Genomic DNA, 11,408 nt, shown 5'->3' on the forward strand with positions numbered 1-11,408 from the left:
TAGTACAGTACAGATACCCCCAAAACGACTTTAGTACTTTCAAGTATTTTTACTGAAGTACTTTACACCACTGTCTAAACCCTCTCCCACTCCACCATGTGACACAGCAGTCCACTGTCTAAACCCCTCTCCCACTCCACCATGTGACACAGCAGTCCACTGTCTAAACCCCTCTCCCACTCCACCATGTGACACAGCAGTCCACTGTCTAAACCCCTCTCCCACTCCACCATGTGACAGAGCAAAACATGTCTAAGACTGTCGTAGGCTGTGACTATAAGAGATGGTCGGAGAGTTCAGTCCACTGTCGTAGGCTGTGACTATAAGAGATGGTCGGAGAGTTCAGTCCACTGTCGTAGGCTGTGACTATAAGAGATGGTCGGAGAGTTCAGTCCACTGTCGTAGGCTGTGACTATAAGAGATGGTCGGAGAGTTCAGTCCACTGTCGTAGGCTGTGACTATAAGAGATGGTCGGAGAGTTCAGTCCACTGTCGTAGGCTGTGACTATAAGAGATGGTCGGAGAGTTCAGTCCACTGTCGTAGGCTGTGACTATAAGAGATGGTCGGAGAGTTCAGTCCACTGTCGTAGGCTGTGACTATAAGAGATGGTCGGAGAGTTCAGTCCACTGTCGTAGGCTGTGACTATAAGAGATGGTCGGAGAGTTCAGTCCACTGTCGTAGGCTGTGACTATAAGAGATGGTCGGAGAGTTCAGCCCACTGTCGTAGGCTGTGACTATAAGAGATGAACGGTTGCGGTTGGGGAGTTCAGTCCACTGTCGTAGGCTGTGACTATAAGAGATGAACGGTTGCGGTCGGAGAGTTCAGTCCAAACCCAAGATAAAGAGGCTCAGTGAATGTGGTGTGGAATGTATACAGATGGGTCAGTGCGCCCAATTGGTCGATCATGTAAAAGGACAACGTGCCGGCCGGCCAATCCAGAAACACTCCTACTCTGTAGGGCACATGTGCTTTGATTTGGGGGATCTGTAACCTGTGTAGCATGTCTTTGTGCTGGGTATGGCCCTTATACTTCGAGGCGTACAAAGTCCAAGAATTGGCATTGCATCCTAGTGTTACGTTGTCACCGGTTCCTTTCCTGTCGATTCCCTTGTAGGCCATGCCTATGTGAACACTGTGTAGACACTCCACCTCCAGGTAATGCCGCTTGTCGAGGCTCTCCTTGCACAGCACCTGGTTGCATTTATCAAACTTGTCTTGGGTGATGGGATACTTCTGATCCGTCCTCTGGCACGTCACCTTCCTGCCCCCCCCAGACAGAACGAGGAAATCGTTCGCTGTGCTGGGGTCTAGTGTGAGTTCACATGCATCTGAAATGTGTTCAGATTAGAATTAGAAGGTTTCATTATATTGTGTCAAGTAAAAATGTTCCCAGTGTGAAATAGTTCCCAATCGATCTGATCGTGACATCATGCTGTATAATTTCTCACAGTGTGCAGTTATTGAACATCCCTACCCACCAAGCCCTCCCTAACCCGGACGACGCCCCACGGACCTCCCGGTCGCGACAGAGCGCGAACCCAGAGTCTCTGATGGCACAGCTGGCGCTGCAGTACAGCGCCCTTAACCACTGCACCACCCGGGAGGCCACCAGGTATGCTAGTTGAGAACAAGTTCAAGTTCTCAATAAAAACACAATCAGAACGATTGGGAACTCTCTCACACTGGGAAGAATTTTACATGACAACCTGCAACACAAGCTTTGCTGTCACACTTGACACATGAATCGGTACATAGTACCGCTAGATGTCAGATATTCTACAGAGGCCACTGTGAATTACTGTGTTCGCAAAGGTGAGAATGATAGATGGATATTTACTCACATTTCTGCAGACCTGGTTTATTCCTGCTCTCTCCTCGGTGCTCCAGGCTGAAAGACGCAACATAAAGAGGGAGGAATGAAAACCTGGAACTGCTCACACTACTCAGGCAATGCAGTATATTTTCAATTTATTTCACTAGGCAAGTCAGTTAAGAAACAAATTCTTATTTACAATGACAGCCTAAGAACAGTGGGTTAACTTGTCTTGTTCAGGGGCAGAACGACATTTTACCCCAAATGATATTGACACTAGGATGCAACAAGGGTCATAGCTAAAGAGAATCCATGAACAGATCCTTGTTGTTGTTCTAATCTGTCAACGTTTATATTTGATTTAGAATCACATTGGTATTCTTTCACACAATCTAACTCACTTCAGCTTCAGCTGAAAAGGGAAATCCAATTCAATGTCTCCGAGGGGATTGTAGCTCAGATCCAGCTCTTTCATCTGGAAGGGGTCGGACCTCAAAGCTATGACCAGTACAGAGGACACGGTCTCCGGCAATGTGATCAAACAGCCAGATAGTCTGTAAATGAATAGGGAAAATAATTATAAAAAACATTTTCACCTTTAAAACTAGGAACATTGAAGAACCATCTATAGCAGCCACAGGTCAGCAGAGTTCAGCGATTAAGGCAAACCCTTAATGTGTCATTGTCTAATTTGACACGGCTGTACATACCTCAGTTCCTGCAGTGTGCAACGCTCGTAGAGGGCAAAAGCAAGGGACTCCAACCCCACGTCCCCAAGGTCATTGCAGCTGAGGTCCAAGGTCAGAAGCTTCAAGGTGGGACGAATCAGCACTTTGCAGAGTTCCTTAACACCTTGCTCTCCAACATTGTTGTGGCTGAGGTTCAGAGTTTTCACCTTGCAGTTGGCGTTCCACAGCCCATCACAAAGGCGTTTCACCTCTCCATTGCCCAGGTTGTTGTGGCCCAGATCCAGGACTGTAATACAGGAATTTGGAGATCGGAGAACTGAGGCCACAGTTGCACATAGCAGTGGTGTCATGTGACAACAGTTGAGCCTGTGAAAGAGTGAGTTCAAAGTTGCCGTTTTAATATTTTAAATTTGAACATCACAATGCAAACTTAAAACATGTTTGATACACACAGTGATACTTACAGTGCAGTAGTGCAAGACTGCAAAGCAGGAGACAGTCTGTAGAAACCGTCCTCCGAAGTTTGTTTATTCCTGAAGTCAAACTCTTCAGGCTTCTCTGACATGAAGATAAATGCCAACAGAGAGCACTGAAAGGGAGTTAGCGGCGTGTCTGAGGACGATACCTGGTTGTCATTCTGCAGTATGGTGTGGTCCTTCAGCTCAAGCAGACAGTGGATCAGGTTGATGCATCTCTCTGGGGAGAGGGACTTTCTTTTCAATATCTTGATGTATCCAATTAACTTTTTGTTGCATTCTGAACTGCTGGGTGTCTCTGCCAAAAGTCCTTGAAGGAGGTCTCGGCTGGAGTCGTGAGAGATCCCAAAAAGGAAGCGTGTGAAAATGTCCAGGTGTCCATTTTTACTATCTAATGCACTGTCCAGGGCACCTTTGAGAAAATATAAAAAATCAATGGAAGTGCTTCCCTTCTTCTTTTTGATTAAGGCTTTCACTGAGTCAAACCTGCGGTTTTCAAATTCATGATATGCGTACAGAGCAGCAAAGAACTCCTGAACACTCAGGTGTATGAAACAGTACCGTTTCTTGGGATACAGTCCATGCTCTGATTGTACAACTTCAGTACATAGGCCAGGGTATTTAGCAGCATCCATGACACTAATACCACAGTCCTTCAAGTCCTGTTCTGTGTATTGCACTTTGTGAATTAACAGGTTCTGATAGGCTAGCTGTCCCAATTTGAAAATTACGTCTTTGTTTTGCTTCAAAGTATTTTCTTTGTCATCTTCATGAGTTGAATCGTACTTCTTAAAACTGACAATTGTTTGGTTCACTACGTAATGGATGTACAATTCAGTAAGGGTTGTAGGTAAAGATCTAGACTTTAGGCCGACTTTACCCAGGATATACTGAAAAACAGTTGCTGCTATCCAGCAGAACAACGGTACATGGCACATGATGTAGAGGCTCCGGGTTGATTTAAGGTCTGAGATGATACGACTGGCCATCAACGGATCACTGATTTTCCTTGTGAAGTACACATCCTTTTGTGAATCACCGAACCCTCTGATCTCGGTCACTCGATCACGACTCTCTGGAGGGATCCGATTGGCAGCTACTGGACGAGAGGTTATCCAGAGGAGAGCATTAGGGAGAAGACGGCCAGTGATGAGGTTTGTAAGTATACCGTCCAGGGTAGCAGACTCTGACACATCAGATATAGGAATGTTTTTTTGAAACTCCAGTGGCAGTTGGATCTCATCCAGGCCATCAATAATGAACAGAATCTTATGGTCATCATACATCTTTATGTCTATGTCCTTAAGTTCAGGGTATAACACCTGAAGAAGTCCATGCAAGCTGCATTGCCGATGTTTAATCAAATTTAGATCCCGTAAAGAAAGGAGAATTAAAAGGTCTAGATGTTGATTCTCTATCCCATCTGCCCAGTCCAGGATGAATTTCTGGACTGCCACAGTTTTCCCAATGCCAGCTACTCCCTTTGTCACCACACATCTGATGGGTTCTTCTTCTTCGTCATGCTTGAAGATATCTTGACATTTTATGCCGGAGGCCCCCGAGGTGTCTTGGAGATGTGCGGTTTCAGCTTGCCACACCTCATGTTCTTTATTGACGGTGGCAGAATCACAAGCGACCATATAAGTCTCAGTGTAGACCTTGTTAAGGGCTGATTTACATTGTGCCAAACCCTCTAGTATGCTCCTGGACTTCTTCTTAAGGGCTAATTTGATCTGATCTTTGAGTCGAATGGTGTCTGCATAGAAAAATAAATAAAATATATACTGTATATTACTTTGAGTGAAATTAATGGATAGTCTTTTTTTCTTAATCTGACGTACGAACTGAATTTGACTTACTTTCTTTCTTCTTGCTCTGGTCATTCAGTGGCACCAGTCTTGGTTGTGTCATCTACAGGAAGTCAAGACAGAGCAGTAGATACATTTCCAAAACATGTAGAACAATCTTATGAAGATTGTGTATGATAAAATGATAAAAACCTATCCATTACCTGGTCAACCATCTCCAGTCCAGGGTCCACGCCTGTCAGCCTGTTAAGGTCTAGAGAGGGGGAACATTTAAAAAACACCCATCAAATGAAAACCGTAATCAAACCACCATCTGTCCAGAGATGAGCTTCTCACCATAATAAACGTTCAGGTCCCCTTGAACTGAATTCCCAGTTGTTATTGGTGCAAAAATGTTGCTTCTATTAGCTGCTGTGATGGAAGTATGTTCAGCGAGTGCTCTTCCAGCCTGGTGGTCCTCAGACAGCAGTGTTACTTCCATCGCCGTTGGTGTAGGAAAAGAAACAATAACAGCTTAGCCTCGTCATCACGTACACGTCTAGAGAGGGAATATTCAGTATCTCTCACTGGAATTAATTGACAATGTATATACAGTACCAGTCAAAAGTTTGGACACCTACTCATTCAAAGGTTCTTTATTTTTACTATTTTCTACGTTGTAGAATAGTAAAGACATCAACTATGAAATAACATATATGGAATCATATAGTAACCAAAAAAGTGTTAAAACAAATCAAAATATATTTTATATTTGAGATTCTTAAAAGCATCCACCCTGTCTTGACAGCTTTGCACACTTGACATTCTCTCAACCAGCTTCACCTGGAATGCTTTTCCAACAGTCTTGAAGGAGTTCCCACATATGCAGAGAACTTGTTGGCTGCTTTTCCTTCACTCTGCGGTGTAACTCTTCCCAATTGGAATGAGGTCGGGTGATTATGGAGGCCAGGTCATCTGATGCAACACTCCATTACTCTCCTTCTTGGTCAAATAGCCCTTACACAGCCTGGAGGTGTGATGGGTCATAGTCCCACTAAGCGCAAACTAGATGGGATGGCGTATCACTGCAGAATGCTGTGGTAGCCATGCTGGTTAAGTGCGTCTTGAATTCGAAATAAATCACAGTGTCACCAGCAAAGCACCATCACACCTCCTTCTCCATGCTTCATGGTGGGAACCACACATGCAGAGATCATCCGTTCACCTACTCTGCATCTCACAAAGACACGATTTCCCTTTGGTCTAATGTCCACTGCTCGTGTTTCTTGGCACAAGCAAGTCTTCTTCTTATTGGTGTCCTTTAGTAGTGGTTTCGTTGCAGCAATTCGACTATGAAGGCCTGATTCTAGCAGTCTCCCCTGAACAGTTGATGTGTCTGTTACTTGAACTCTGAAGCATTTATTTGGGCTGCAATATGAGGTGCTGTTAACTCCAATGAATGTATCCTCTGCAGCAGAGGTAACTCGGCGTCTTCCGTTCCTGTGGCGGTCCTCATGAGAGTCAGTCATCATAGTGCTTCATGGTTTTTGCACTTGAACAAAGTTCTTCAAATTTTCCGGATTGACTGACTTTCATGTCTTAAAGTAATGATGGACTGTCGTTTCTCTTTGCTTATTTGAGCTGTTCTTGCCATAATATGGACTTGGTCTTTTAACAAATAGGGCTTTCTTCTGTAACGCCCCTACCTTGGCACAACACAACTGATTGGATCAAACGAATTAAGAAGGAAAGAAATTCCCCAAATTAACTTAACAAGGCACACCTGTTAATTGTAATGCAGATAAGCACAAACCCACTGCCGCTGGGCCAGACAGGACTGGCAGAAAGTGCTCTTCACGGACGAGTCGCAGTTTTGTCTCACCAGGGGTGATGGTCGGATTCGCGTTTATCGTCGAAGGAATGAGCGTTACACCGAGGCCTATACTCTGGAGCGGGATCGATTTGGAGGTGGAGGGTCCGTCATGGTCTGGGGCGGTGTGTCACAGCATCATCAGACTGAGCTTGTTGTCATTGCAGGCAATCTCAATGCTGTGCGATACAGGGACGACATCCTCCTCCCTCATGTGGTACCCTTCCAGCAGGCTCAGCCTGACATGACCCTCCAGCATGACAATGCCACCAGCCACACTGCTCGTTCTGTGCGTGATTTCCTGCAAGACAGGAATGTCAGTGTTCTGCCATGGCCAGCGAAGAGCCCGGATCTCAATCCCATTGAGCATGTCTGGGACCTGTTGGATCGGAGGGTGAGGGCTAGGGCCATTCCCCCCAGAAATGTCCGGGAACTTGCAGGTGCCTTGGTGGAAGAGTGGGGTAACATCTCACAGCAAGAACTGGCAAATCTGGTGCAGTCCATGAGGAGGAGATGCACTGCAGTACTTAATGCAGCTGGTGGCCACACCACCTGTTACTTTTGACCCCTCCTTTGTTCAGGGACAGATTCCATTTCTGTTAGTCACATGTCTGTGGAACTTGTTCAGTTTATGTCTCAGTTGTTGAATCTTATGTTCATACAAATATTTACACATCTTAAGTTTGCCGAAAATAAACAGTTGACAGTGAGAGGATGCTTGTGCTGAGATATACACACACACATCTTTTTTAAAGCCCATTATGCCTACCTGTTGGTCATCCACCTCCTCGTTAATGGCAGTTGAGGTCGAACTCCCATCGTTCTCATTGCCTATGGAGGAAAGGCGTATCTTTATCTGAACTTGGTGAAAAACATTATTAGTCATTATTTTTGCTGTTTTGCCCAAAGTCGACGTTTTAAAGGAGTAGGTTCAATCTGGGTCCAGGAAACCGGCCCATAAAACACAGAATAACCCTGCATAGGTCATACGATTAACTGTTGTAAAATAAGCACACACACATTTATTCATCTGAAACCACTTGACTAGCGGAAAAAGTGAAATGCTACTGAGTAAATACTGTAATCCAGGTTCAATAAGATCTAAGACTTCCTTGTACACTTGACTAGAGGAAAAAAGTGAAATGCTACTGAGTAAATACTGTAATACAGGTTCAATAAGATCTAAGAATTCCTCGTGCAACAAAAAACATTTGAGTATTAATATGAAGTTTTAATGCCTATACTCACCCTGCCGTCTATGTCTCCGTTTACGCCGACCTTTGACGTGTTTTAGAATTGAGGACACAACGTCACGAGCACCTCCTCTATATGTGTCTGTCATAACTGACACAATGGCTTTCACTTCCATCCTCCTCACATCGATGTGATACTTCTTCGTCAGACGGCGTTTAAATCGTTTTAACTTCCTTGAACTCAAACGCATCAATTTGGATTCAAGGCGCCTCATCTTAAAATAAACACACATTTTTAAAAAAGGTATTTAAAGTGGAACTGACAGCGTTTTAGCAACATGAAATCTGATAAATCTGTTCATATACACCCCCAGGAATAATTACGTTTTTTATTACATTTTCTGACAAGCGAGCATTTATATGGCCATTTTCACGTTTTCATAAATTCCTAGAATGTTTGGGAATGACGTATAGTAAGGCATTTAGAGAAAATTCTATAGCGATGTAGTGGAAAAGGGACCCTGCGTTTGGAAAATGATCAGACACCGCAGTAAATAAAACCACCTGTCTTGTCCAGGACCGGAGTCAACACAGATAGGTGCCATAGCCTATATGCAAATCAGCCTGTGCACCATAGCCAATCAGAGCTACAGCAGGCCTATATGCAAATAAGCCATTTTCCACATGGGCCTACCACCATTCCCTTTGAACTGGACTGTGTGTTTACAGACAGTTGGACCTGCCTTCATTACCTTTGAACTGGACTGTGTGTTTACATATCGAGTGTGTTTACAGGCAGTAGCAACAGCTCAACTTCAGATCATTAAAATGCATTCGCCACAAAATACAGCTGAATGGATTTCTGTAAATATGTAAATATCACGGGAGTTAGGCTCTTTGTTCTTAGTTTGCTAAATAAATAGCCCAGGGATGTCAAATTGAATCAGCACATGGGCCATATTGAAAAATGATGAATTCGCAGGCCACACATAACCCATTTCTTTTTACAAAAGAAACTTGCAACTGCAACCCAAACTGGTCATTGTTTGAAAAAAATACGTCCCTTTCTAAAGTCCACTTACTGTATGTACATAGGATGCTGTATACAGCATTTTAACACATTAAAACAAAGGAGATCAATCATATCTGTTCAGCCTTAGCTGCTATGCTTGCAGATGTGCATAATAGGATGCAACCCAAATCAACAAGTATTTTAATAACTCCAAATAACAAAAACGTAGCAATAGGTGGTTGTAACATCACATATTTTCATTGTTTTTAGACTGCATGGATCACCAGTGTGCTTGAATGCAGCATTACTGTATGGTGAACTCAACATGTATTGTAGTTGAGTAGCCAGCCGAGGCTACAGCTCTAATGTTGCTGTATGGTGAACTCAACATGTATTGTAGTTGAGTAGCCAGCCGAGGCTACAGCTCTAATGTTGCTGTATGGTGAACTCAACATGTATTGTAGTTGAGTAGCCAGCCGAGGCTACAGCTCTAATGTTGCTGTATGGTGAACTCAACATGTATTGTAGTTGAGTAGCCAGCCGAGGCTACAGCTCTAATGTTGCTGTATGGTGAACTCAACATGTATTGTAGTTGAGTAGCCAGCCGAGGCTACAGCTCTAATGTTGCTGTATGGTGAACTCAACATGTATTGTAGTTGAGTAGCCAGCCGAGGCTACAGCTCTAATGTTGCTGTATGGTGAACTCAACATGTATTGTAGTTGAGTAGCCAGCCGAGGCTACAGCTCTAATGTTGCTGTATGGTGAACTCAACATGTATTGTAGTTGAGTAGCCAGCCGAGGCTACAGCTCTAATGTTGCTGTATGGTGAACTCAACATGTATTGTAGTTGAGTAGCCAGCCGAGGCTACAGCTCTAATGTTGCTGTATGGTGAACTCAACATGTATTGTAGTTGAGTAGCCAGCCGAGGCTACAGCTCTAATGTTGCTGTATGGTGAACTCAACATGTATTGTAGTTGAGTAGCCAGCCGAGGCTACAGCTCTAATGTTGCTGTATGGTGAACTCAACATGTATTGTAGTTGAGTAGCCAGCCGAGGCTACAGCTCTAATGTTGAACTCAACTGTAGTTGTAGCCAGCCGAGGCTACAGCTCAACATGTATTGTAGTTGAGTAGCCAGCCGAGGCTACAGCTCTAATGTTGCTGTATGGTGAACTCAACATGTATTGTAGTTGAGTAGCCAGCCGAGGCTACAGCTCTAATGTTGCTGTATGGTGAACTCAACATGTATTGTAGTTGAGTAGCCAGCCGAGGCTACAGCTCTAATGTTGCTGTATGGTGAACTCAACATGTATTGTAGTTGAGTAGCCAGCCGAGGCTACAGCTCTAATGTTGCTGTATGGTGAACTAGTTGAGTAGCCAGCCAGGCTACAGCTCTATTGTATGGTGAACTCAACATGTATTGTAGTTAGCCAGCCGAGGCTACAGCTCTAATGTTGCTGTATGGTGAACTCAACATGTATTGTAGTTGAGTAGCCAGCCGAGGCTACAGCTCTAATGTTGCTGATGGTGCTAGCCAGCCGAGGCTACAGCTCTAATGTTGCTGTATGGTGAACTCAACATGTTATAGCCAGCCCGAGGCTACAGCTCTAATGTTGCTGTATGGTGAACTCAACATGCCAGCCGAGGCTACAGCTCTAATGTTGCTGTATGGTGAACTCAACATGTATTGTAGTTGAGTAGCCAGCCGAGGCTACAGCTCTAATGTTGCTGTATGGTGAACTCAACATGTATTGTAGTTGAGTAGCCAGCCGAGGCTACAGCTCTAATGTTGCTGTATGGTGAACTCAACATGTATTGTAGTTGAGTAGCCAGCCGAGGCTACAGCTCTAATGTTGCTGTATGGTGAACTCAACATGTATTGTAGTTGAGTAGCCAGCCGAGGCTACAGCTCTAATGTTGCTGTATGGTGAACTCAACATGTATTGTAGTTGAGTAGCCAGCCGAGGCTACAGCTCTAATGTTGCTGTATGGTGAACTCAACATGTATTGTAGTTGAGTAGCCAGCCGAGGCTACAGCTCTAATGTTGCTGTATGGTGAACTCAACAACATGTATTGTAGAACTCAACATGAGTGAGTAGCCAGCCGAGGCTACAGCTCTAATGTTGCTGTATGGTGAACTCAACATGTATTGTAGTTGAGTAGCCAGCCGAGGCTACAGCTCTAATGTTGCTGTATGGTGAACATGTATTGTAGTTCAACATGTATTGTGTGTAGTTGAGTAGCCAGCCGAGGCTACAGCTCTAATGTTGCTGTATGGTGAACTCAACATGTATTGTAGTTGAGTAGCCAGCCGAGGCTACAGCTCTAATGTTGCTGTATGGTGAACTCAACATGTATTGTAGTTGAGTAGCCAGCCGAGGCTACAGCTCTAATGTTGCTGTATGGTGAACTCAACATGTATTGTAGTTGAGTAGCCAGCCGAGGCTACAGCTCTAATGTTGCTGTATGGTGAACTCAACATGTATTGTAGTTGAGTAGCCAGCCGAGGCTACAGCTCTAATGTTGCTGTATGGTGAACTCAACATGTATTGTAGTTGAGTAGCC

General features: G+C 44.3%; 1 protein-coding gene and 1 long non-coding RNA gene across 3 annotated transcripts; one reads left to right on the forward strand and one right to left on the reverse strand.

Moving 5' to 3' along the window:
- Window positions 1-10: 10 nt before the first annotated feature.
- On the forward strand, window positions 11-759 carry LOC127923419 (uncharacterized). 2 transcript variants are annotated; one of them, XR_008114316.1, is made up of 3 exons: window positions 11-299; window positions 388-529; window positions 572-755. It is a non-coding gene; the product is annotated as an uncharacterized LOC127923419 (long non-coding RNA). The 2 variants fall into 2 exon arrangements; XR_008114315.1 differs by having other exon boundaries at window positions 19-345; window positions 572-759.
- A 25-nt stretch (window positions 760-784) lies between these two features.
- Window positions 785-9,910, reverse strand: LOC118381838 (NACHT, LRR and PYD domains-containing protein 3-like). Its single transcript, XM_052507479.1, has 10 exons — window positions 7,885-9,910; window positions 7,405-7,467; window positions 5,124-5,270; window positions 4,991-5,040; window positions 4,839-4,890; window positions 2,968-4,735; window positions 2,525-2,869; window positions 2,216-2,368; window positions 1,843-1,889; window positions 785-1,329 (listed from the first exon to the last, which is right to left on the reverse strand). The coding sequence occupies exons 1-10, from the start codon at window positions 8,120-8,122 to the stop codon at window positions 791-793; spliced, it is 3,402 nt and encodes a 1,133-aa protein (XP_052363439.1). The 5' UTR covers window positions 8,123-9,910; the 3' UTR covers window positions 785-790.
- Window positions 9,911-11,408: the final 1,498 nt, after the last annotated feature.

This window comes from Oncorhynchus keta, unplaced genomic scaffold (assembly GCF_023373465.1).
Source record: "Oncorhynchus keta strain PuntledgeMale-10-30-2019 unplaced genomic scaffold, Oket_V2 Un_contig_29614_pilon_pilon, whole genome shotgun sequence".
NCBI classification, from domain to species: domain Eukaryota; kingdom Metazoa; phylum Chordata; class Actinopteri; order Salmoniformes; family Salmonidae; genus Oncorhynchus; species Oncorhynchus keta.